Source organism: Vulpes lagopus, chromosome 15 (genome assembly GCF_018345385.1).
Source record: "Vulpes lagopus strain Blue_001 chromosome 15, ASM1834538v1, whole genome shotgun sequence".
Classification (NCBI taxonomy): domain Eukaryota; kingdom Metazoa; phylum Chordata; class Mammalia; order Carnivora; family Canidae; genus Vulpes; species Vulpes lagopus.
Window position 1 is genome coordinate 7216704 of NC_054838.1, and position 27188 is coordinate 7243891.

Below are 27188 nucleotides of genomic sequence, written 5' to 3' on the forward strand. Positions count from 1 at the left end.
ATGTAGGGATGTATCTAAACAGAGATGACTTCCGCCCTCATGAAGCATGACCTCTCAACAGGAACTGAGCAGACCTCGTACGAGGCAAAAAAGTATGGCAATTCCATCTGAATTCTCTTAACCCTGCCCAGCGCTTAGGAACCTCACCAATGCCTTAGTAAGAGTAAATGGAAATTAACACATCCATGCTGTGGGTAGATATCATCATATAATACCTGTAGATTCATTCTATACCATTAACAAGGCCTAAGTTCTATCTCTAGTAAATATGTGAATCTCATCTCGTAATATTGGTCCAGCCATTCTAAAATAATCCTTTTGCTGTCTTCACAAAAGGCTGAGTTAAAAGAACGCTGCCAGAAGTTTCCACAGAAGAGTACCCAAACTGCCCGGTGGTCATACCTCATCAGGACACTCCCCTGCAGCAACCTCTGCCAAGGCCCCTGCTGCACTGAGAATGAAGTACGAGACCACTAACCCGGGGCCACAAATGGGGATAAGAGTTAAATTCGTTAACTAGCATACATGGCCTCCCACCTATGGGAATGGAGACTGGCCATACATCATCAGTGACTCTAAACCCCTGATATCAGCTAGGTATCAGCTCCGCCTACGGGGCCCAATGCAACCCAGCCCCTGCCTGCCTCTCCAGCCCCTCACCACCCTTTCACTGCACCAGACACCTTTCTATTGGCTTCTGCCTTAAGACCTTCATTCATAGTCTCTTCCTTGCCCAGAGTGTTCAGAACTCCCACCCTCCCCTACACCAGGCTTTCTATTCATTTTTCAAGTCTCGGCTGACACATCAATTTTCAGGGTAACCTTTACCTGACGCTCCACCCCGGTGAAATCAGATCGCCCTCTACTACTCTTTATGGCAGCCCACACATCCCCTTCATAGTAAGGACAGCAATCGTGACCCAATCATTCCTTGTGTAATGACTTTCTCTCATCATAGTTTAGAATAGGCTGCACCTATCTTGTTTACTGTTACAGGGAATCCTACTGTGAGCATGTTGCGTGGTACACAGCACAAGTCCCATATTCACAGCTAGTACTTACTGAGGATCTACTTCATGTATCAGACACGGTTTTAACCACTTCATTGGATTAACTCCTCTAATCCCTATAACGGCCCCATGAAGCAGGTACTAGTATTCTAGAGGAGGACACAGGCACATTTAGGCTAAGGGACTGCCCAAAGTCTCAAAGCCAGTAAGTGGTAGTGTTGGAATTTGACCTCAGGCAGCTGAGCTTTTAAGAAGCACACTACAGGGGATCCCTGAGTGGCTCAGCGGCTTAGCACCTGCCTTCAGCCCAAGGTATGATCCCAGAGGCCCGGGATCAAGCCCCACATCGGGCTCTGCATGGAGCCTGCTTCTCCCTCTGCCTGTGTCTCTGCCTCTCTCTCTGTGTGTCGCTCATGAATAAATAAATAAAATCTTAAAAAAAAAAAAAAAGCACACTACACTCCTTTGATTATTTGAGAACCAAGTAAGCTACACCCCTAGGAGAAGGCAGCCACAAAACACCCTCTGTGCTCATGTTAAATAGGAGAGATAAATATGTGAAAAAGAATAGGTGTAAAAAAAAAAAAAGAATAGGTGTAGCTATAGTGCAGGTAAAGATATAGATAATAGTTGAAGACATGTCCTATAAAAATAACATGGCTGGCCAATAGCTTCCAAGAGCTTTGCAACTTCACTGAACTTTAGATCCCCACCAAAACACCCAAGGAAATATTTCATCGCCAAACCAAATATTTCACAACCATGCCTCTGGTGCCCCCCTCCCACCCTCAGAACACCCCTCGATTATCTGAACACTCTTGATATTTCTGAACATACCTTATGACAGTGACACGAGAGAAATAATGGAGACGATCCTCTGACAAACACACACCACATGAGCACTCCCCAGACAGATCCTCCTCCCCAAGTTCCACCTCCATGCAAAGGAGGAAGTGCCTTACCTTGAAACACGTATGCTTTGCTGGCATTGTGCAGTCCAGACACTTGAGTGACTCCAAGGGAGATGTTCACGAGGTCGAGCTCAGTGATAATATCCATCTGCAGGTCAGGGTCCGTCCCAAAGCCCACCACTGGAAAGAAACAAACAGCTGTCTTGGCTTCAAACACAGACTGCAAGCAGCAATACCGAACAGAAATTATTAAGGCCAGGAGTAGCAGGGAATGCAAGGAAGCCAGTAATGAGTCCGTGGAGATGCTACCGTCTGCAGTGGAAACGGAGAACAACTCTTTGCTGCATGGCCCCAGTGATGTTGTAGGTTCTCTGTCCCCTCCCTCACCCTCACTCCCCACTCATTATGGATTGATGATCCCTTATCCAAAACCCTCAAGGCCAAATGTGTTGCAGATTCAGAACGTATCACATGTTGGAGAGGTAATATGCCCTCTACATTACATTTTAGGTAACACCCTAAACAAAGTCTGAATCAGTACTCCACAATCAAATACAGTATTTCTGATGCAGGAAGGGTGATGCTGTCCTCTAGCTGGCTAAACAAAGACTACACACAGCCTCAGGTCACTTGAGGTTAAGTTTCACCAGGAAATGAGTCCAACTCAGGGTAGCTTTTGCCATCACTGTGAGTTATGAAGAAACTTTGGGCTTCTGAACTTTTTCAGATCTGGGGACTGTGGATCAGGACAGTGGCCCGGATCCCACCTCTTCCACCTGACACAGTCGCAAAACCTGACACCACCATCACCAGTAAGCACCTCTTCATCAGAATCAACCACTGTGATACAGGGGAGGGCAACCCAGAGGGCTCCTGTCCCTGCTGGAGAAGGGTGGCGGAGGGCTAGCCAAGTAAAGGGAAACGACAGATGTATATTCCATCCAAGGGGATTCCTGAACAGAAAGTTAAATTCCCTGACATCTCGGCTGGAGAGCCTGGGCTTAGATGGCCCTATGTAAGAAAAGCAAATGCCTAAGGCTGTCTGTCCCCCAGGGGACAATCTGTGCAGTGACACACTCGTGATTGCAAAGGGACTCCCACCGATATGTACTAATAAGGCTAGAGATCACCGTGAGGGACAGTGGGTAAGCCATTCATAAAGGCAGCTGCCATCCACACCGAACATCTCAGTAGCACGATTCTGATTGCACAGTCAGAAATGTTTTAATCAGCAACAGCTGTCAACCTCTGGCGGATGGTAAAGCAGTCGCCGAGGCACGATCTGGAAACCCAACTTGTCCCAGAGACACTGAGTGAACGTTCATCAGGGCATCGTGAGCCATTACAACCTCACCTGTCCCCCACCTTCCCCCGTTACCCCACAGGTGTGGGTAATCTCCCCTCTCCCTACTCTTTTGCTGTGAGGAAAACGGGAGCTGCTATAGCAACAGAAGTTGGGGCCAGGACGGCTCCTTGGAGCTGTCACCTGTCATCACCAAGGCAAAGGGTTAAGCTGAAGGCGCAGTGCAAGAGTTGCATTCTTGGTTTCTGTCCGGGTTTCTCCTTGTCTTCTGACCTAAAGGCTCCGTTCCCCCCTTCCCAATGCAGCCAGCTATGATACCAGTTTACTCAAGGACAAGTCTTCCTTCCATCCGTTCTGCATTCATTCATTCTCGCGGTACCTTTTCAACAGGTATTACTGAGTGCTTACAGTGTAACACACTTTGCTGGCCCTGGAGATGTCCTCGTAGAGCATGCATCATGCCTGGGGTACAGTGAAGAGGAGGTAAAAAAATAAATAAGCAGATAAGAGAATTTGAGATGGCAATAAATGCTGTGCAGAAAATAAAACAGAGTAATGGAATACAGAGCAACGTGGGTGGGGCTTTAGAAAGGACAGTCCGGAAAGGTCCCTTTGAGCTGAAAGCTGAATGCCTGCAGGGGCTGGCAGTGGCAAGATGGGGGGGGGGGGGACAGCTTTCCCAGGATAGAGAATAGCACACTGTAAGCCAGGGACAGACTCGGCATGTTCAGCATGTCCGGGGAACAGAGAAAAGGCTAGTGTGGCTGGCGCAGCATGGGCCGGAGCGAGGGCTAGAAAAGGAGGCCGTAGAGGAGACCCCGCCTTTTGAACCACAGCAAGGAGATGGGTATTATAATAATTGCAATAGGAAATCGCTGGAGGGCTTCAGGTGTGTGCTGAAGAGGAAGGGGAGGAGGCCATGCCCCTATGTTACGTGGTGATCTCACTGCTCATCCCTCACACACTCCGTTCACAAAGGCCTGATCGAACACCTACTCTGTGCAAGGAAGGACTGAGCCAATGGCTGTTTATGAGCCCGAGGCAGGGCACCAGGAGCCTCTGGCTGAGACTGGTGATGTTTTTCTCCGAGTGAGCTCAGATATCAGCAGTTCTGTGATCACCTTGAAAAGGCAGGAAAAGAACTAATATTTCAGTTTGATCTACAGTGTTGTACACCTATATGGCAGAAATTAAATCATGAGTGATCTCAGAGGACCTCCGGGCTGGTCTTTCTCTGGCTAGGAATTTGGAAAGTGACCTGGGGAACGTGCCCTTAGCTGGACACAAGAAGAGAGTGTGCCTGTAGCCCCAGTGCCTCGCCCAGGGGCTGACATCCCGCACGCCCTGAATTTAGGACCTAAGTTAATTCACTGCTGAGTGAGTGCACAATGGCACAATGACCTCCAAGCGACACGCACATCTAGGGATACCGCAAGATGACAGGATGGCATTCGGGCCAAGGAAACGTTCTTTAAAAACTGTGGTTGACTGAATTATTGGATTCAAATCTTTACCCCTCCCAGATCCATACCCTTTGCCGCATGGCTTTGCAGTTCCTTTCACTAGAGTGAAAGCAAACCTCTGAATCCTTTGACTTTGAGCCTCACCCTGTAACTTCTTTGGGTCACTGGGATGCTTCGGATGTTAGCAATGATACACAAGCCGAGGCCTGAACATGCTCGTGAGGTAGGGCTTGTTCTCTTGTACCTCTGCATCACGATGAAAAGAACATGGCCCTACTGGTCCACTGGGTCCAAGGAGACTCAGACACATGGAGCAGACACCCAGCTTGAGTTAGGCACCATGCCCAGCCAAACCTGACCTAGATGAGCCGAGAACAGGACAACCTATAGACACGTGAACCAAACTTAACGTGTTAAGCTACTGAGTTCTGGATGGTTTATTATGCAACATTATCGTGGCAGTGGTTGACCGGAGGGGGGGACTCGAGACCCACTATAATGGCCATCCTTAAAACGCTCCCAGACTAGGAGCCCCTCCACTAGACAAGCCTAAAAGGCACCCAGGCAGATTCTGTAGAACTAGCAGGACACCCCACTGGTGCACTTGGATCCCCGTCCCCAAATGAGAACACAGCACACTCAATCCACCAAGGGTTGTGGAAACGACACTAAACCAAGAGGCAGTTTCAGTCCTGTCTCTTCCCCTACTAACTCTTGGAAAAATAACCCCACTTCTCTGAGCTTCAGCTCCCTCATCTGTAAAATGACGATGATCATGCCCACCTCCCAGCCTCATAAGGTGTTGGTGATAACTGTGTGAACACTCCCAGCACACATGTGGTGCCCAGCTGGGCTCTGCAGCATCTGTCTTTCATAAGACGGCTCCCGGGTCCTCAACTCCACTGGAACTGTACAAATGTTCGGATGTCCCCCTTCCTCCCAAACCCTCCACATGCCCCAATGACCTAGAAGGGCTTCTCACTCTGGCCGTGCTTTGGGAAATCTAAATATTAAGTCTACGCTCCTTCCTCCTCCTAACAGCCCACAAGTGAAGGGATTCCCTGGTTTTAAGGTCACTGTATTGCTCTTGTCATGAAAACATCTCATAAAAACAGAACAAGAGAAATCAATTAGGCTTCCAGATATGCTTTTCCTCTCTCCCTTTAATTGGTCTCCTTTCAGGATGGAAATGCCGAGCGCCAGTTGCAGGATGTGTAAAAGATAGCACTTTACACACCACCTAGGGAATCAGAAAATCTATTAATAAGGTAGCATTTCACGGCCTCTCCTGAACCTCATGTACTATGAGAGCATTGGTTCCATAAAAATAATTTTTTAATGCTTCTGCTTCTTTCCAAGCATGGAGCTCCTGCCCTTTTCAAGGAAAGTTCTCTACTTTGGCCACAACTGCCCTACAAAGGGCTGAAGCTGGGAATTGGAATTAAGCAGGATAAAAAGCTTCTGGGGAAGAAACATCCTTTCAAAACCTGGAAGGCAGCGTGTCACCACCATGAGAGAGGCACTTGAGGCCTGGTTCTGGGATTCCAAACCTCCATCCTAATCTCCCAGGACACCTGCTCCTGCCAGCCACCCCCACAGTCCTGCCTGGGAAGTGCTCAGGCCCAAAGACCATTCAGTCCACCTTCAGGGTCCTGAGCGTAAGCTCCCGAGCAAATCCTCCTGGGCCTGGCTCACTTCAAAAATCTAATCCAGGGATCCCTGGGTGGCGCAGCGGTTTGGCGCCTGCCTTTGGCCCAGGGCGCGATCCTGGAGACCCGGGATCGAATCCCACATCAGGCTCCCAGTGCATGGAGCCTGCTTCTCCCTCCGCCTGTGTCTCTGCCTCTCTCTCTCTCTCTGTGACTATCATAAATAAATAAAAAAAAATTTTAAAAAAATCTAATCCAGCTCACTGTCCGTGATGGCACCTGTTTTCCCCTGGTCAACACAGAGGAATCGGACGCCGAGGAGATGCTCCAAGACCTCATATAACAGCAGGATGTCACAACCAGTTGATCAGATTCGGACCCCTAGACTCCTGCAAAGATCCCCCAAAACAATACCCTTGAAGACTATGTTCCATGCCTGTTTAAGTTAGCCACACGTTGCATATAATCACTGCAGGCTGGGGGCTCCGTTCACAGCTCTATGATGTCAGAGTTCATGAATAGCCTAGAAGTGCTTCGAGAAGAAAAGCTCTCCTTTCCAGCAGGTGGCAGCAAAAGGCAGCAAAAGGGACCCCAGGGGCTCCCCACACCCCAAACCCGACCCCAATCACCTCCACCACCACCTCCACCACCACCACCGCGCTGGCCCTGGTGACCAAAACCAACGGGAAAGGGAATTTTGTGTTATGCACACAGCCAAGCCATCGGAGAAAACTCGTGGACGTAATACCCTATCCCCGCTAATACTGAAGCTTTCTACATTTTCCTCGGTAGGGATGCACCTGAAAATCCCAGAAATCATTTTTCACCCAGAAATAACAAGCGCTAGAGAACAGCACCTCCTATCTTGATTCCATTTTACCCTCTAAAACAAGTTCCCCGAACAATGAGCAATTTAAGCAGCTTCCTGTGACACCTATCATTAGATCTTTTCATATGTAACTGCTACTGCACTGCAGCGCTGCTTTAATTAAACTGGGCCTGATATCATCTATTCATTTCCATTAAAAGGCGGCGATATCTGAGCAGCTCGCTAAGTGAACCACATGTTTACTTCATTTTGGACTGTTAACAGCCCAGACAACAACTGTCCCACTTGACAAATAAACTTTCCAAGCGGCTGTTTGGATCCTGATAAACTAATCAGGAGCCAGCCTCTGCCACCAAAGAGGATGGATGTTTGATTCAGGGATGATGACGCTTCCTGGGCCCATCAAAGCGGCTGCCCCCAGAAAACTGCTGATCACACCCCTTCAAGAGACAAGAAATTTTAAGTGAAGGACTGGAGATACAATTCCAACCCCCCTCCCGTCATCCTGGTTCTTCTGAGAATTTCTGTAGAAGAAATGTGTGTGGCCTCTGGTGTGCAAGAAGTGCCAAGTGGCACGGAAAACCCAAGCTTCCTCACAACTGCCACAACCAATAGGACAGACTTGACAATGCCCCCCCCCCCAGCCTGTGCACAGGCTGTGCCCTCCCCCTGGAATGCTCCCCTGGAATGCTTTCCCCACTTTGCCCACCTGGAAAACTCCCTGTAAAGCCTTCGAAACACCACTCTCAAACGTCACCTCCCAATTCAAAAGCCCTCCCTGACCACCAACCTCCCCTCCCTCAAATTCCTTCCTACCATTTCTCCTCTGTATGGCTTTCATTGAAACTTCTTATACTCCCTCCTCCCCTACACCATACCCCCTCCCCCCCCCCCCAGGCTGTAAGGAGACAAAACGTTTTCCAGTTTCTACCTAGATTCTCAGCTAAGCTTTAAGTTCCTGGAAGTCGAGGACCAAGTCCTTTCCTCAGGGCCTAAGCAATCCCAGCACCCAGCAAGGCGGTCAGTGGGCTGTTTGTTGAATGAGTGAAGAAATGCATGAATAAATCTTCCCCATAACAGAATTTTCACAATGGTTAAAGGGGGTTGTCGTGGGGAAGCGGAAAGGATTGTGTCCAAGAGCAATGCACCCTGGAGACCCGGTCCATTCCGGATGGGGGCACTTTGCGCCCACTTTGCAAAGAACTAATGAGCACAGAGGATCAGGGCACTCCGGTGGGAAGGATGTGCACCTGAGGATGTGCAATGACCAATAAGCTGCCCCCTCCCCGGTCCAGTTTCTCTCTCTCCCGTTCCTCCGTTGAGATGCCCACCAGCACCTGCTCGTCGCGCACGGGACTGGCCCCCCGCTTCTGCACCAGCCTCGCCCGACCTGATCCTCTGGGGGCGCATTTCTTCCCCTGCGCTCCTGGTTTCCAAAGCCCAGGACCCAAGGAGCAGGTGTCCTAGCCTGGACGGAGCGTCTCCGCAGCCTTGGGAAGCCCGGGGGGGCGGGGGGGTCCTTTTGTCCCTGGAGAAGCCCACACCCGTCCCTCTTCCATTAAGCAAAGGGACAGCCGCCACCCTCTCAGAGCCGGGTAAATGGAAAAGACCAGCAGGAACCTCGGAGACACCCAACTTCGGGTCCTCGGGCGGCCGCCGGCCTAAGAGGGGCCCCTGGGGCGCAGGCGGAGGGAACTTTCGGTAATCCAGGCGCGGCACCTCCCCAGCCCTCTCCCGAGCTCGCCGCCGGGCCTGGGAAGGAGCCTCTGCCTCCTGAGAGGGGAAATGCGGGGGCAAAAGAGGGAAAGAGAGAGGGAGGGGTGAGCCCCCGCCGGTCCCGGGGTGCAAAGTCGGCAGCGCGTCCTAGGGCGGGCTGGCCCGGGAACCAGGGTCCGGGGGCTGCACCTTCGCCCTGCCGTGCCCCCTCCCCACCTCTACTGCTGGACCGCGGAGGAGACGGCGGGGACTGGTCTCCGAACCCCAAGACATGTGGGGTCTGCGGGCGGGCGCGGGGAGCGGAGGGCAGGGCGTGCTCCGCGGCCTCACTACTGCGCCTCCCGAGGCGGGACCCAGCCGGGACTTCGCGAATTACCAGTTACCCGAGTCCCCGCGCCACGACCGCCGCCCGCGGTTACAGCGGGAGACACCGGGCTGCGAGCTTCCGCAGACGCCCCGGATCCGCTCCGCGCCGACTCCCCGACTGTTGTTCCCTCGGCCCTCGCGGACGCGGTGCAGGGGAGAGGACGCGCGGGAGTTCCCCCGGGAAGGGCGGCGAGGGGACCGGGACACCACGGATCCCGCGGGGACCCGCAGCCCTGCCCCGCACCCTGCGCCCTCACCCTGCGCCCTGCCCCGCAGCCCTGCCCGCGCCCCGCAGCCCTGCCCCGCACCCTGCGCCCTCACCCTGCGCCCTGCCCCGCAGCCCTGCCCGCGCCCCGCAGCCCTGCCCCGCACCCTGCGCCCTCACCCTGCGCCCTGCCCCGCAGCCCTGCCCGCGCCCCGCAGCCCTGCCCCGCACCCGGCGCCCTCACCCGCAGCCCTGCCCCGCAGCCCTGCCCGCACCGCGCGCCCTGCCCCATAGCCCTGCCCGCACCCCGCGCCCCGCAGCCCTGCCCCGCACCCTGCGCCCTGCCCGCACCCCGCACCCCGCGCCCTGCCTCGCAGCCCTGCCCGCACCGCGCGCCCTGCAGCCCTGCTCCGCATCCTGCGCCCTCACCCGCAGCCCTGCCCCGCAGCCCTGCCCCGCAGCCCGCGCCCCTCGCCCCGCAGCCCTGCCTGCACCGCGCGCCCTGCCCCATAGCCCTGCTCCGCACCCTGCGCCCTCACCCTGCACCCTGCCCGCACCCCGCGCCCCGCGCCCCGCACCCCTCGCTCCACCGCCCTCCCCGCACCCCGCGCCCTCGCCCCGCGCTGCCCCGCGCCCTGCCCTCCGGCCGCAAGCGCTCGGTCTCCCCGCCCCGCCCCGCGCCCGCACCGCGGCTGCAGCTCATCCCGCAAGTTGCGGGGTGCGGGGCTCGCGCGCCCGGGCCGCCGCGGCTTCCCCCCGGAGCTGGTGCCCGGCAGCGGCAGGGAGGGAGACCGGCTCGGCCGCGCCCCTCACTCCCGCGTCGGCGGGGCCGCGTCTGCGAGGGGGGGCTCCCCGGGCACCCGCAGCCCGGACCCCCGCCCCCGCCCCCGGGGCCCGCCGCCCTGCGCCGCCCTCGCCCGCCCCGCGCGGAGCTGGAGCCCCGGGCCGGCCGCGCTCACCTGTCCGGGCGGCGCACACGCAGAACCACACGGCGAGGAGCACGGCCCCCGGCATCGCTCCGCGGGTCCGCGCCAACCGGGGCGCGCGGGCCGGGAGACTGGAGCCGCCAAACTTGCCGGCGGGCGGCGGGGGAGGCGCGAGGCGGGAGGCGGGAGGCGGGAGGCGGCGCGGGCGCTGCGCTCGGGGATCGCGCCCCGCTCGGAGGCCCGGCCGCCCCGCCCCCAGCCCCGCCCGCCCCGCCCCGCCCCGCCCCGCCCCCCGGCCCGGCCCCCCTGCGGCTGCGGCTGCGCCCGCCTCGGAGCGGGGGGCGGGGGGGGGCCCGGCAGGTGCGCGCCGCGGGGGGGGAAGGCAGGTGCGCGCCGCGGGGGGGTGGGAAGGCAGGTGCACGCCGCGCGGGGGGGGGGGGCCGGGCAGGTGCGCGCCGCGCGGGAGGGGGGGCCGGGCAGGTGCGCGCCGCGCGGGGGTCGCGCCCTCCGGCTGGGGCCGCGGGAGCAGGAGCCCCCCCACCCCCCGGAGCCCGAGTCCCGGGACGCGCGGCCCCGAGGCCGACCCCGGCGACGCCCCCACCTGCGCCCCGTGCCCCCGCCTCGGGCGGCCCCTCCCCGGGTACCCGCGGGGAGTCTGCGGACCTTCCGGTTCTGCAGGGCAAATGCTGCCACATAGGGGAAGTTCCTGACCATTTTCTCAGTGACTTGATGGTGCTGCCGAAAGCCCTACTCGCCCCCCCCCCCCGTAGTTCCTCTGGGACCCTCGTGCCCCCACCCCCACCCCAACACTGTTCCCCGGGGAGAAAAGTTAGACTTTGTTGTGGGCAAGAGGAGAGAAGTCCTCTCCCTGCTCTGAGACCCTCCTCCGGACCCCCCCCCCCTCCCCGGACTTCCCTATGAAGATGTCCCTGTTCTGTCGCACTCCCATCCAGGACTGCTGTTTGTAACCGGGATGCAGAGTCGGGAAATCAGAGATGCTAGAACCTCTGATTTATGGCAAGTGAGCCCCACGGGGATTTAAAGCTCCTGCACTTGCTCGCACTGGGCTCCCCTCCCTAAGCCCCCCCCCCCTTTAATGTTTGCAATCCCAGGGGAGGAAAGGGAAACGTCTCTACAGCCCTCCCTCATCTCCTGGAAACCAGTTCCAACGTCTCAGAATCCTCCTCACTGATAAGGACCTGCCCTTCTCACTTCTGGCACCTTCCCTCACTTCCCATGTTTCTAACCCCTACATAACTGGGTCCCCAGGAGACCCCACTGAAGGTCACCAAATTAGCAGCACTGCTTATTAAGACAGAAGCTTCTATCTCCATGCGCTTCTGATCTCTGCCCTATTTTTCTGGATATTTCTGTATGCAAGGCACTGTCCCAGTTGGCCCTTTACGTTGTGGTCCCTTGGCAGATGAAAAAACAAGTGAACAAGAGGTAAATTCAAGCTCTTGATGGCTGAGGAAGCGAGCAAAGGGAAGCGAACAAAGAAGTGTATTGGGCCCTCTAGAAGTTGAGGTGAAAGATGAAGAGGTAAACTGAGGTCAAGGCTAAACTGATTCCCCCACTCTTCTGGGATTCAACTCAAGCCCAGTGGGGATCGGTCTGCCTTGACTCCGTGTTTTCATTACAGAGCCGGGACTCTTTCCCTTCCACCTGGAGCATGTTACACTTAAAGCCACCACCGAAATCACACATCTTGCAGAAAATAGGATTCCTCGAGTTTTGTTGGGCTTTGCCAATGAGAATACTCACAAAGCGTGTTGTGTTGTGAGAGCTACGGCCCCTCCCTCCCCGGCAGCTCTTAAATACACCTCAACAGGAGCAGCCTGTACTGGTCTTGAACTTTGGTGTTTCAAAAGCCCTTTTCTTGATCTCAGAAATCCTGGAATCCCTAGAAGTCACAGTGACCCCAGAAGGGAAAAGGTGGCCTGGGGAAGACCTCTAGCGCTCTCTATCTTGAAGTCTCTGTAATTGGTTGGTCCTGTGGGACGGGGCTGATAGCGTGTCCCATTAAAAAAATAAAGCAAGACATATGTTCCGTCAAAGCTTTGCAGCATCACATCCATTAACAGTAACAGGAGTTAATATCAACAAGGTCATAAATCTTCCCAGATAACTAAGTACTTCAATCTCCTCCTGTAAGTGCATTTCTTGAGTGGAGAGTCTGAGTGTGGAGACCCCTTTGGCTAAGGTGACTTCCACAGAATAGGCCCCGCAAATTTCTGTCGTGGCAAGGATGGGACCACACGGCCCTGTAGGTGCTTGATGTTGGGATATTGCAATGGGACCTGTGCTCAGTGGAGGAAGCAATGAGACTGGGTTTACCCGATGCCATATCCCAAGTCCACACTGCCCTTCTGAAGAGCTTCCTTCTCAGTTAGGAGCCAGGAGCTTCCTTTGATCATCCCTCTGCCTCTCCTTCCTGACCCATATAAGTGTCAGCCCCCTTCTCTTCCAGCCACACTCACCCTTCGGTGTTCTCATCGAGCCCCATGGCTCTTAATACCGTCTATACATGGATGACTCTCAAATGTGTATCCCCAGCCCCAGTCTCTCCTTTGAACCCCAGGCTCATACCCCCGACTGCCCATAAGGTGTCTTAAATATAATATGACCACATCATCAAAATTGGAAACATTTGTGCTTCAGAGGACACCAGAGGAAGTGAAAAGACAACCCATAGAACAGGAGGGCAAATTGCAAGTTATATACCTGATGGAGACTTGTATCTATTAAGAAACGATTACAAATAGACAACCCAATTTGAAATCGGGCAAAGGATCTGAATAGACATTCCTCCAAAGAAGATACACAAAAAGCCAATAAACACATGAAAAGATGCTCAACACCATCAGCCATCTGGGAAATGCAGATCAAAACTACAGTGAGCTATCACTTCACAGCCACTAGGATAGCTAAAAATCAAAGAGACAGATAATAAATGTTGACAAGGAAGTGGAGAAATTAGAACTCTCCTATAACTGCTGGTGGGAATGTAAAATGGTTCTTCAAACAGTTGAACATAAAGTTACCATATGATCCAGCAATTGTACTCCTAGGTACACACACACGAGAAATGAAAACATATGTCCACACGCTAAGTGATACACAAACGTTCCTAGCAGCGTTATTCATAATAGGCCGAAGGTGGAGACAGCCCAATGTCCATCAACTGATGAATGGATAAATAAAATGTGATATATTTATATTATGGAATATTACTCAACAGTAAAGAGAAATGGAGGGAGTACCCATGCACACCACAACACAGATGAATCTGGAAAACAAAAACATTAAACTAAGTGGAAGAAGCCAGTCACAGAGATCCACATATCTTATTCCTTATATAGGAAATATTCCTTCTCTAGGAAATGTCCAGAATCAGCACCCAGAACCTATAGGGGAAGAAAGTAGCGTAGTGGTTGTCTAGGGCTGAGGGGAAGGGGAAGGGAGGATGAGCTGGTGACAGCTAAAGAGCACAGGGTTTATTTCGGGGGTAATGAAAATGTTCTAAAGCTGGTTGCGGTGGTGGATGAAGAACTCACGGATTAATATACTAAAAGCCATTGAATTGTACACTTTAAATAGGTTCACTGTATGATGTGTACATTGTATCTCAATAAAGCTGTTTAAAAAAAAAAAACAAAAAGCTTCTTTAAGGTCATGAGAAAAAAATTATAATATGGCCAAATGAGGACTTGTGACTTTTCCCTCCTCCCAAACTCGCTTCCTGCTGCCTTCTAAGGAGACAGAAACCAGCCTTCACCAGGTGCTGCAACCAGATAACCTGGGGTCATCCTTGACTTGATTTCCCTATACCCCCACATTCACACCATTAAGCCCTGTCAGTCTACCTTAAAGAAAAATCCCAAATCAACCACCTCCCACCACCCTCTCACCAGTCCCACTTTGCTCTAGTCCACCACATTTCCTGGTCTTCCCACCAATTCCCCATTATTCCCTCTGCCTCCTCTCTTGCTGCTTATAATTCACTCACCGCCCTCCCCCCAGCAGTCATAATCTGCTTTTTAAATCATGTGTCAAATCCCATTCCCTTGTGGGGTGGGGGGATACCCCCTGCACTTTCCCACCATGTTTTGAAAACATCCACACATCTTAGGAGGCCCCTGCCAACCCTCCCGGCTGTCTCTGTGCCCACTCCCCCCCTAGCTCCATCCAGATCCACTTTCTTGCCATTCCTCAAACTTCCTAAGTTCATACCCTCCTCATGGCCTGCTCCCACTCCCTGGAACCATACATCTTTGTGTGGTTCTCTTTTGACATCACTCACATCTCCAAACGATTGTCAACTTCCTGGGAGCCCCTGCATCAGGAAGGGGGGTTCTCCTCACTTCACTGGGGTCTCTCTCTCTCTCTCTCTCTCTCTCTGTCTCTGTCTCTCCCCCCTCTGCCTCCTTCCCTGGCTTTATTCTTTAGAGTGCTTCTTATTATCTGAAAAAACGATTTAGTCATTGACTTATTTATACTGTCTCCCCAGTATAATGCGAGCTCCACAGGAGTAGGATGTTTGCCTTTCTTGTTCACCAACATATCTCTCCACCTAGAACAGTCCCTAGCACATTTTCAGAGCTCTATAAATGTTCATTGAATGACTCAGTGGAGAGCCTCCAGGAAGCAGCGTGGAGACCGGATCATTTCTCATTGGCCATCACCAAGGCAACAGACTGCCTTCCCGCATGGGGGGCCCCCAGAGCTGCTCCATTGCTGACTCTTTCTGGGACAGCAGAGTCTACAGAGGGCAAGCAAGAAGGACTCCTCGTAGTATCCAAACTAAATCCATAAACTAGAGGCAGATCCAAGGCAGACAAACTTTGCATCTTGTTCACTGCCCTTCTGTCCCCCTCATCAAACTGCTCTCCTTTGTCCAAATGGCCTTTCAACTACCTTCACATTTATGGACACATAACAAGCTTCCTTGTAAAACTGGAGAAAATCAGATGATAATGCTATTACAGATTGGACTGTGTCCCCCAAAATGGTAGCTGAAATCCTAATCCCCAGTACCTGTGCATTGTGACCTTCTCCAGAAATTGTGTTTATGCAGATGTAATGGAGTTAAGATGAGGTCGTCGTCGGTGTGGGCCTTAATTCGAAATGGCCTTCTAAGAAGAGGAAAATGCCATGGGAAGACAGAGCCAGGCAGGGAGAACACCATGGGACAAAGGAGGCAAATAAGGAGGTGCTGCAGCCACCAGAGCTGGAGGACATAAGGGAGGACCCTCCCTCAGGGGGCTTTGGAGGGAGGATGGCCCTGCCGATGCCTTGATTTCAGATTTCTAACCTCCAGAGCTATGAGAATCTAAGTGTCCGTTGTGTTAAGCCCTCCAGTTTGCATTGCTGTGATACGGCTGCCCTAGGAACTAATACCAGGGCCAATTTGGAGGCAGAGCCTAGGAAAACACAAAAACCCCGGGTCTCCTTCACAAACCTGGAGGCCCCAGCACTCTCTGAAACCATGCACCCCTAGCCTTGGGGGGTGTTCTCATTTCCTGAAGCATGCATCCAATCATAAAGAGGGGTCGAATGAGTATATTCGTGCACACACTTCTGTCTCGATACGAATATATAAATTCTACATGAAAAATGTCTACTTCCAATTACAACATTCAAACTTAAATGATATCCAAATTACAAGGACTTATATTTTGCTAGGCTAACTACTGTCCTTCTGTTTTGCAGCTTCAAATACTTTTTGGACCAAAGCTAGGTATCAAACCTGCAGGAAGATAGATAGAAAAATCTTTAGAGAGACATATAGATAAAGGCATCTCATAATTCACTAGCTGAAACCCTCCTAGTCTCCAATATCAATAATCTTGGATGAGTTTCAAGTTTCTGATGGCAAGAACCAAGGTGTGCACATACCCACATTTTGTTAACTGTTGTGCAAGCACGTGTTGTCCATTCCTGTAGACCAGGGAAAAGCAGACGTGCTACCCTCAAACAGGATAGTTTCCCCCTACAAGCAGGACTTGCCCCAACCCCGCCAGAATAATGATGGCTCCATTTTTTACATGTAACTCTGGGTGGGCTACTGCTCTAAGATAAGTGCTTTCCATGGATTTAGGCCTCAAAACAACCCAACAAGGTTAAGTGGGATTAATATACCTACTTTAGAGATGTGGAAACTGAGCCATTTGCCAAAGAAGTGACTGAGCCAAGCTTCAAGCCCAAGCAGTATGACTACAGAATCTGTGCACTGAACTGCTAAGCTACCCTGCTTCTCCTGGGAGGAAGCCCATGGATTCAGTCTCCTTGTTGAACTCTTGTGGGAGATGAGTAAATAGCAGCTCTGTTCCCCAAGCAAGTTTTAACCAACTGATAAGTAAAAGGGTTAGCAGGAGGCCAAACATGACTTTTATGAAGATAGACACAATACTGAAAGACACTATCCCAATGTGGAAGCCCAAATGGACTGGCCACCCACCCTCCCTCTAAGCTGGACCTCGGCACAGCCCTCAGCTCCCACTGGTGCAAATGAAGTAAGAAAGTGAAAAAGAACTCATTGTGAAATGAGGCCCAATAGCTCTCCCCACGCCTCTGTAAGGAGTAGGAAGGGAGTGGAATAAAAAGCCACAAGAGCTTAAGGAAAATCTCTCACCATGGAAAGCAAAAGCATGGGGAAGAGTTGACTGACTCCCCTTCATCAACTCTCAAACTTCCCTCCGTAAAGTCTCCTTCTACCATCCAGTGTCACCGGGCTCCCAACAAAAGCATCTCCCTGGTCTTCTTCTCTCCGGGCCTTAAACCAATACTTCATTCCTAGGACAAGTCCCCCATACGCAACAGCGCTACCATCACTCTGCAGGAAAGTTGGGAGCAAGGCACCTTTCCATACCTGCTCACGTGGAGTGAGGAGAGAGGGAGAAGTCCTCACTGAATTACAGCTTTCATGAGCAGACCTATTGACCCAAGGCCATGAATAGCCACTGAAGGAATTTCAGGCCACGGGATGGCCTAGCGAGCGATTTGAGAACTAGGAGAGCCTGCTCTAGTTACTTTAGGCAATGCCTTATCACATCAATTCAGAAGACTGGCTCTGCTAGCCACATAAAATGGAAATTGTCCTTTCTGATGCTTTTTTGACCACTTTCCAGAGTCACAGGCCACAAAAATTCCCCTTGCCAACCAAGTAACACTAAACTTTCTTACATTTCCCAGTGGCTCCCTGGGTTTCCTTCCAGTCATTCTCGTTTGTTTTATGACCTGTATCAGCAAGGATTCCATCTGGCTTCATATAACAGAAAAACTCCAAAACAATAATAACTTCAATAAGAGATGTTTAATTCTCTCTCTCTCTCTCTCTCTCTCTCTCTCTCTCGGATAAAGAATTCTAGAGCTAGGCCGTCCACGTTTCATCTGGTGGTTCTGTGAATCCTCAGGGAGCCAGGCTCCTTCTAGATCTCTGCTCCACCATCCCTATGACTCAATACGGGTGCTGCTACTCCAGCCATTATCTGTATCTATCATCTATCTCTCCATCCCAGATAGCAAACATGGAATAAAGAGAAGGAGAAGAACATATTTCAGGGTCCCATGTGTCACTTCTACTTACGTTCGGGCAGCACTTGGTCATGCGGCCATCCATGCCCTATGTATCTGTTACCTATTGCTGCATAACGACTGACCACAAACTTTCAGTGGCAAACACTACTCTCAGTGGCATACAACACATAGCTGCGGGCTGGCTGGGATTCAGCTCGTCTGGGCCGGTCTCAGCCGGGCACTTCTGCCTCGGGCCACAGTGGCTGAGCTGATTGATTTCTCACAGCAGGACTGTCAGTTGAGTGGTTCTCTCCCACAAGCCTTTCATCTGCCTTGGACCAGTGGTTAGCCAGGACATGTTTTTCTCGTGGCACCGGGGGTCACAAATGAGCAAGCGGCAATAAGCCAGGTCTCTTAAGGTCCAGACTCAAAATAGCCCCCCGCCCCGTCGCTTCCGCTCGCATGCTGTTAAAGTCAAAAATTAATCTGCTCATGATGCAAACATAGCCCAGATGTGATTCAGGGTTGGGGAAAGAAGTAGAGCCAGTAGCCAGTCTACCATACCTGGCTGCAGGGGGACTGGGAAATGTCACATCTGGCTGAGTGACAACAAGCCTAGTTAAAGTCGAAGATGTCACTAAAGAATAGAAGAACAGAAATCCAGAGGAATTCAGTCTCGACCCCTCTCTCTCACATTGTATCAACTTTGCAAAATACCAATACTGGCTTGGTGCCAGTTCACCTTGGCCCTACGTCTAGACACAGTATGTGTAGGGTTGTGAGGCACTCCCAAGAAGGCAAGAACAGGGAGGGAGGATGCCACAGTACTACCATGGGCTTGGGCTTGGCAGTACTCCCCACTCTGGAACAGGTGAGGCAGAGTGGTTTTTTTAAATTATCATGGTCTGTGCCAAAGCTCCCAGGAAGAAAGCTCAAATTCATACTACCTCAGAAGGCAGGGCCTAAAGCTCTCTCTGCCATCTGTCCCCAATACCCGCATGGGATGAACATGGTGGGGAAATTGTGCAAATGAGCATCCCTCATAAATCACCACGGAATCCCTCTGCCTCCCCTGAGTGAGAGGAGAAGGCATGAGAACAGTAGTGGGATAAAACTATCCAGTCTGTCCTGAGACCCCCTGAGCCACACCTGCCCCGGCACCTGCCCTGCACTCTGAGACTGTGCCAAGATCCGGAAACTTAGCACACAGAACTCAGCAGGGCAAGTCTCCAAGACCTTTCTCCAGCCCCACTGCCATGTCTGTTCCTATTGGCTCATGCCATCTCTGTGCTGATTGCTCTAACTTCTAAATGTAACCCCAGGTGGCCCTAGTCACACGGGTCAGGAAGGAGATACCTGTGTAGACACTCTATATTTCTAGATGTATGACATGGTTTGGTGTCTTGGAGTTCACTTCTGACATTTAGAAAGGGCTGGTTTCTTGCATAAACAAACCAGTGTTCTTGTCTCAAGTTCCTCCCCGGTCTCATCCGTCCTCGACACAAAGACCAAGTCAATATTCCAAATGCACAAATCTGACTCTCATAGTAAATACCCAACCTTTATGCAGTCTTACATTTTCACATACAAACTTCAGTTGAATCCTCGCAGCAGCTATGGAAGGTGGGTATAAATGTCCCTGTTTCACAAGTGATAAACGGAGACTGTAAGCAAGGAGCTGGCACTCAACCCCAGGACGATGCTTTGTCTCCAGCATCATAGCTGCCTCGGCCAGGAATGCCTCTCCGCCATTCAAGAACCTTCCATGGCTCCCAGTGGCCTGTCAGGCAGCATCTGGACTCTTCACATTGGCATTGAAGGACTTTGTCAAGTCCTAAACTACATTTTCAGCCTCAGTTCTCATTTCCCACAAGAATATGCTATACCTTCCAACTCCATCCATCACTCTTTCTTGAAATGGCCTGTCGCACGTCCATGCCATCACTTACTTGCCTCCATCTGCCTGGAAACCTCATCTTAAAACCCTCCTCATGGTCAAAATCCTTTTCCGATCCCTGTCTCATGAAATCCTCTCAGCCAGAAGAAATCTCTTCCTCTGTACCCCCTTAATATATTCCTACCCTAAATCCTTTTGTGGCACGTGGTACTTTCCACTGTGTATGTTGGCAATGTACATACCCATCTTAAAGCCCCACTCACTCTGAGTAACCTGGACGGAAGGATCTAATTCACATTTTTCTTGCTCATTGTTACACCGAGCTCTGTTCCTTGTACAGAGCCAATACTCAATATTTGCTCGTTCAGTTAAAAACATGTTTATTGAGGGGACGCCTCGGTGGCTCAGTGGTTGAGCATCTGCCCTTGGCTCAGGACATGATCCTGGAATCCCAGGATTGAGTCCTGCATCAGGCTCCCTGCATGAAGCCTGCTTCTCCTCCCTCTGCCTATGTCTCTGCCTCTCTCTGTGTCTCTTGTGAATAAATAAATAAAATCTTTTTAAACAATGCATTTATTGAGTATCTACTGTGTGTCACAAACTCTTAGGTACTGGAAACATAAATAAGACCTGAATAGAGTGTAAAAGTAAATAAATGAGTGACAGGATCAGTGAATGGTGAAAATATGAGTCTGTTTCGATGTGGATCCACACTATATTCTAATCATTGTTTTCTCCTAATCCTGCAAGTGTCTGGAGAAGTTTGCTGGAAAAAGAAAGGGGGCTAAGTTAAATGACTCGCAATATCACAATTCTCATAAAATTACAGATTACACTAAGATGCAAGAAAGGGGTGTCTCAAACCACACAGAGTCTGTTTTACACAGTAGACTGTGTAAATCAGAGAAGTAAATCCAATCTTTGCAAAACTGAGGTATCTCAGAAGTCACTGGAGGAGCTTCCTGTTGTTAAGAGTCCCCATGGTGAATTTTCTAGATAGTGACTACTCCTCCCACATTGACTGATCTCTTTGTAAATCCAGTTCCCGCAAAACAGACGGTTGTTCAAGAATTTGTGTATCAGAGATACTACAGTGAATGGTCTTGGACTTCCAAACAACTGTGAAATTCTGAATCTCTACTTGCAGGAGAGACATCTAGAGAGGAGGAGGAAGGAAGCAGGAGCAAAAGCAGAGGACCGTCCAAGCAATAAGCTCAGTAGGAAAATAGCTGCATAGTACAGGGGACAAACAGCTGCCAAACAAATAAACAAGAGGACAGATTGGATGGAAGGAGATGGGAGAGTTGTAAGAGCAAACACCAACACCAGCTCCTCCCAGACAGAGCCTGCACCCATCTTCAACAGCCCAGAGTAGACTGGTCCTGCCATGGATGCATGAGCTCTGTGCTTCCCACATTTTGTCATTGTTGCCATTTAGAGAAAGCCTATTTTTTTTTAGGATTTACTTGTTATTTTAGAGATAGAGCATGCCAGTGTGCATGGGGTGGGGGTGGAGGGAAGAGAGAGGGGTCAAGGGAGAGAGAGACGCTCAAGCAGACTCCCTGCTGAGCACACTGCTCAACACAGGCTCCATCTCATGAAAGACATGGAGTTTGGTCTCCCCGCTCAAGTGTACTTATGGACAAGCCTGAGTGTGTGGGTGGATCTCATTGCACAAGATGGACATGTATGCTTTTGGCAGGTTTTCAGATTCAGCTTGTGAGGGCATTTGATTTCCCCCTAAAGGAGGCCCAGCTCATCCCCTCATCTGCCAACCCAGAAGCTGAAGATGGAGAAAGAGCACGATTGTTATACTCGGTCGAGGACAAGGGGGAGCTTCCAGGCTGGCAGGATCAGACAGGAATACCCAGCCACGGTGTCCACATGTAACACAGGAACTCAGGGCCCGTGTCTCAGCAGGCAATGGGGGGCCACCTACTCAAAAAGGGGGCATGGCATTTATTAACTTGTTTAATGGAAGTAGTCTTTCTACTAGGCCCTGAGTTTCTTGAGATCTTGGACTGTCCTATTTTTTATTCTGTTTTTCCTGGGGTCTAACTCAATGAAGAAGCTACTTAAATGTGTGCTGAATTGAAATAGAGTTGACTTGAAGCCTGACAAAATGGTCACTCAGACACACCCAAGGATTTAACTCACCCCTCCCCTCTGTTCAGATTCATTCACATCTCCCTCTCCCTCCCTCCCTCTCCTTCCCTATGAGAGGTAATTAATAATTCAGCCAACAATAGTGCATTCTGATGGTTAAGAGTATAACCATTTAATTGGTATTTGTTTCTGCAGCAGCGCAATATCTCATTTTCCCAGGAGGGCAGTTTTCCATTTTTGTTCTGGGTTCCTCCCAATAAAAGAGATCAATCCTGGGGATACCTGAAGGCCATTTGTTAGGAGAGAACGTGGGGAATGGGTTCATAATGGACACAATACTATAATCATCATGTTTTAAACACTGACATTTATTTAGGGTTTCGTGAACTCATACATTATTAAGATAAATTCTAATTTATATCAGTATATAATAGGCAAATATATAATACAATAAATTGCATTTGTAGACATAAATACAAAATTTGAGGTAGGGCCTCAAGAATAATGACTTTTTAAATGAATAATGCACAGTATATAATACATACTCTGTAAGATATATATATATATGATGCATCATTTGTAACATAATATATTTTCCTCATGTACAGTTAATGAAAAAATATAAGGACCTGATTAGGGAACATATCTTTATTCATAGGCAACAGTATCACATAAGACGCCTGCACTTAGGACATTAGCCAAGTACACAATTTCAGTATAAACCTACCCCACGATAGGTCCATAATAAAGTGCAAAAGAAAGGCCAAAAAAAAAAAAAAAAAAGACAGACAGACAAAACAGGTCCTAGTCAATTGCTAAGTATCACCCTAACAATAAAATACACCTATAAGGCAAATGGTTACCTGAAGATGTATTTAATCCACAGCAGGCAAATCAAACCACCGCTTTCAGAGGCGATGCATGCCCAATCTGAAAATACTTCCTCTTTGGCTGCAGGAGGCTCAGAGGTGACCCCAGCCGAGACCGCAACTCAAAACTATTTGGCCTTCCCATACAGTGGAAGCAAAGTCTGGGAAAGACACAGAGCTTCGCTCTACAAATCCTTGGGACACTGGGGAGGGAGGACTATCAAGATGAAACTCACCCACCCAGCGCGAAACAGAGGAAATGCTCGTTTGCTGGCCTTGGCCTTTGGTGCCTGCAAGCCAACCTGCCATACAACATGCTCTCACGTGGGTCATCTGCCTCACAGAAGAGTGTCACGAAACCAAATCCGGGGACAGCAGGCAGCAGCAGTGGGACCCTGCCGTCGCACGTACATTAGTTAAGCAATAGCTATTGTGCAAGCCTCTGGGATGAGGACGATGACTGATGGCCAAGGGAACAAAGAGGGAAGAAAAGTTTTCATTTCAGGCCCTGGGCAAACCACGCTGACAGGTGAAGGCTGTCAGGGAGCACTGAGGCACGTGGCGATAACAGAGGAAGAACTTCATCGAGGGAAACTCTACTCTGATGCGATGTTCGCAGAAAGACGACCCCAGTCTTACCCACTTCAAGATCATTGTGTTAAAGTCTTTTTAAAGTGCCGCTCGCTGAAATACCAGTTGATTACATTTCTTACACATTCAAAACACATTGGAAATCTCGAAGCCGTTGAGGTCATTGAGATTTTGCGTTGACCACAGCTTCCATGCAACGGATACACACAAAGGAAAAAGAAACAGGCAAAAGAAGACCACACCGGACACACCTGTATGACAAACGTGACACAGCCCGAAGGAGAGTAAAAGTCACTAATATGCAAGACAAATATTTGCATAAGAAGCCACAACACCAAGAGTTAAGAAATATCCTTTTTTTTTTTTTTTTTTTTTTTGTCCTTTAAGGATAGTACAGGGTTACTGCTTTTAACATATGGCTTTTTCTCTCTCTCTCTCTCTCTCTCTCTCTTGGAATGGGTTTCTGGCATTTGTTGGTGTCGGGAAATAACCTCCCAAGTGGCACACACCCCACCACTCTGCACAGTGAACCAACGAAAAGGTTTTCCGACTTGGTGTTTAACTCAGTTTGAAGGAGAGCGCTCAGGTAGCAGTCTGTGAACAGGCTGTCCGTTTTCATTTCATTCGTTCAATTTTTTTTTTCTTCCAATTGACGGCGGGAGAAAGCACAGAGCAGGAGCCGCCGTGGGGTCAGCACCCCAGCCAGGTCCGGGGGAGCGGCTGCAAGGTGGGGATGCTCCGGTGCCGAACCCCTCTGCCAGGGAAAGCCTCGGGGCCGCAGTGGCTACACGAGTGGGGACAACCGGCTTTACAAAGTCACCGTTTCCAGGGGAGTTCAGGACCTTTCATCTTGAGGCAAACTTTACATGAGACTTGGAAATCATAGGGAAGAGGAAAAACACTGCTCAGGGCACAGCTCCTGGGGCTTATCCCGGACAGACCCCAAAGGACGGAACTGTAGGCGCACCCCCCCCCACGACACACAGGAGGAGGGCCCTGCCCTCACAAGTCAACTTGCAGCTCATTCCCCCTTCTTTTAATCACTACAGCACTATTTAGCAGAAATCGCCTTGGCATCCAGCATCAGACTCCAGTTTTCGCCAAGAGGCGCAAGAGAGAAGCCAAAAGAAATCATCATCATCATCATCATCATCATCCGTCCTGACACACGGGTACCAGTCCCGTGAGAAGAGGATGCTAACTGATTTCCAGCTCTGCGCCCCAGCCTTCCAACTGGAAAGGCTGCAGATCCTTTCCAAACCTAAGTCAGTCCGCCCTGCCTCCCCCTCCAGCGGTCACCCATTGGAGACGCTAGTTTTGGGCACCACTCCGTGGAACCTGCTACAGGAACGGGGCCCCCCATCCATATGGCTTTCTCGGGGAAAAGAGGGTTCCCGGCAAATGGTCACTAGGGGAGCCACTGGGACACGTGAGGCCACCACTCAGCTCCCTAACGCCATGGGTGGGGAGGCTCCACTTAGTTTCTGGGATAGAGCCCTGCAGGCTCTAGCTGTGGGAGAAAGGCAGGAAAGGAGGGCAGGGAGGGGGGAAGAACACACGTGCACTGCAGACGAGAGGGATGAGAACCCACAGTTCAAAACCCAGCTCTGTTTCCTTTCTCTCAAGTTTCCACGGGCAGTTCTTGAGACCTGGAAATTCACGGCATTGTCGGCAAGTGGCAATGACACCTGCCCCAGGAAGAGGAGCTCAGTAGAATGAGTTAAGACCTCTTTTTCAATAAACGAAGTCATTTAGACAAAAAGCAAAGGAAAACATGTCACACGAAGGTCTTCTGTTAGGTTTCACTGCGGTTGAACAGGATGAAAATGTCACATCAAAAATACAAGATTGAAACGGAAAACTTTGGCCTGAGACCCTGTAATACGAAGACAAACAAACAAAGTGATGGAGATGGTCTCCCCTAAAGGAAACGATTTTAGGTTTGGATATTATTACAGTAAGGAAAAAAAAATCCAGACTACACTACTCTAAACTCACCATCTCTACAGGGATTCATAAGATATTTATAAGGATAGAAAACACCACTACGCGTACACACTACAGGAACACATACCACATTTTAAAAATTTCATATATGCGTGTTCAGGATACAAGAAGGTAATAAAGGTCACGGCTTCGCCAGTCTCTGCAGACATATGATTCGCTCTCATTAGAGCCCAGTGATGAGTACTGTGAATTGGGAACTCTTAAAATTGAATCGGCTAAATGTAGTCTTAAAAGCTATAGTCTTAATTGGCTCACTTGCTACTTACCTAAGCTGTATTTATCAGAAATTCCTGTAAATACAGTGACCTAAAATGTCCTACCAGCACAGTGAGTATCATGGTTGCTTTCTATTAAACTCTGCGCTTCTTCGGTTTCTCTATGACCACAGTTGGCATTTACTGTGAATGAAAAGGAGTAAAAACTGAGAAAGTGTCTGTCTTGTACGAGGTTGTGTCTTCTATATGTAAAATATATAGACAGAACCAGGGTAAGTCTTGTTCTCCCAGAGGCTGAGACACAAGGAATCCACAGCTCATAGAAAGACATTTTTGAAGAGAAGAAACATGGGATCATGACACTGAACCACAAGCACTAAATGTCATGTGCAGACTAGAATGGAGCTGTACCGTGACCGCGTAGAGGCACGAATTCGTGATGGCTTCTTCTGCACAGGTGGAGAAAATGACCAAGAGAATTCACAAATACGGTTACTTAAAACAAAAATAAATAAATAAAAATACATTTCAAAAAGACAAGCGAAGGACGAGAGTTCTTCACCGAGATTCGCAGCTTGCAGAGACGGGATATCTGAGTTCTCGGCACACTTGAAACAGTCGGTCTAAATGAAGGAAAACAGATCCCCAGTTGTAAATGCAAATGCGAACTTAGCCACTTCAGCGGTGTCCAAATCCACTGGCTTGTCTTGCTCTAAAACATTTTGCAGCCACGGCTGACGCTCCAAATATACCCTCCTCAACTTTCTGTATCTGCAAGAAATTACTACATTGCTCAGCAACACTTCTGAGTCCAAACACCAGACTTGTGAGTCCGCCATCCTATATACGTCTGGATGGCACCACCACCACCAACACGCAGTGGATCGCTGACCAAGTCATGCATACCTACTTATGGCTTCACTGGAAAGGGCTCACGTAGTTGACCCACCCCTGCCAAGTACAGCATGTGCTCAGAAGACCAGCCCTCCTGGAAACTGACACCATGGACACAGGCAAAGAGCGCCTCGAGTGGGCTGTCTAGCTCTTGACTACAGCATGCGACACCCTATCTTACTTTTCTACATAACCACTCTCATGCATGGACATGAACCAAGATGTGGGGAGAGAGAAGAAAATGGGAAGAAAGTTGGGGAAAACAGGAGGGGAGGCAGAGAGGAAAAAACAGGATCAAGCCTGGGCCATCCCATGCCGTTGGACTAGCACTGGGTGCCCAGTTCCAAATCCTTCACTGGCAGTTTGAGTCCCAGGGAAGAGGTTCCCAAGGGGTCGATCATGTTCTTGTAACGCTCTCCACGGTGCTGAGCTAAGAATGGGCCCCAGTCCGGCTGCGGCGAGCACACCAACTTGAGCCTCTGCAAAGAAGCCAAAGGTACACAGGGTCACAGAAGCAATGCACCTTCCTCCCCTAGCACCGCCCATCGATCCCCAAACTGCTGGCCACTACTTTCGCCAGGACCCTTCCTCAAGCCGAGAGGTCCCCCGCCAGGAGATGCAGTTGAAAACCTCAGCCCTAACAATTAACTAGGCTGGGGAACCGTTAAAGGCGAAACTTAGTTGGTTCACTTGAAAGTATTTACATCACCCTG

General features: G+C 50.5%; 2 protein-coding genes across 3 annotated transcripts in view; both read right to left on the bottom strand.

The window, feature by feature from the left end:
* The window catches only part of NELL1 (neural EGFL like 1), an 812163-nt gene extending 801635 nt beyond the window's left edge, over positions 1-10528 (bottom strand). For both annotated transcript variants that reach the window (XM_041729681.1, XM_041729680.1), the window contains exons 1-2: positions 10412-10528; positions 1973-2101 (exon numbers count right to left, since the gene is read on the bottom strand). In XM_041729681.1, coding sequence (XP_041585615.1) covers positions 1973-2101; positions 10412-10466 — 184 coding nt within the window. In that variant the 5' untranslated portion in view covers positions 10467-10528. The remainder of the gene's footprint in view (positions 1-1972; positions 2102-10411) is intronic.
* A 13287-nt stretch (positions 10529-23815) lies between these two features.
* SLC6A5 (solute carrier family 6 member 5) overlaps positions 23816-27188 on the bottom strand; it is a 55310-nt gene continuing 51937 nt past the window's right edge. Inside the window, exon 16 of the mRNA XM_041730322.1 lies at positions 23816-26954. Coding sequence (XP_041586256.1) covers positions 26799-26954 — 156 coding nt within the window. The 3' untranslated portion in view covers positions 23816-26798. The remainder of the gene's footprint in view (positions 26955-27188) is intronic.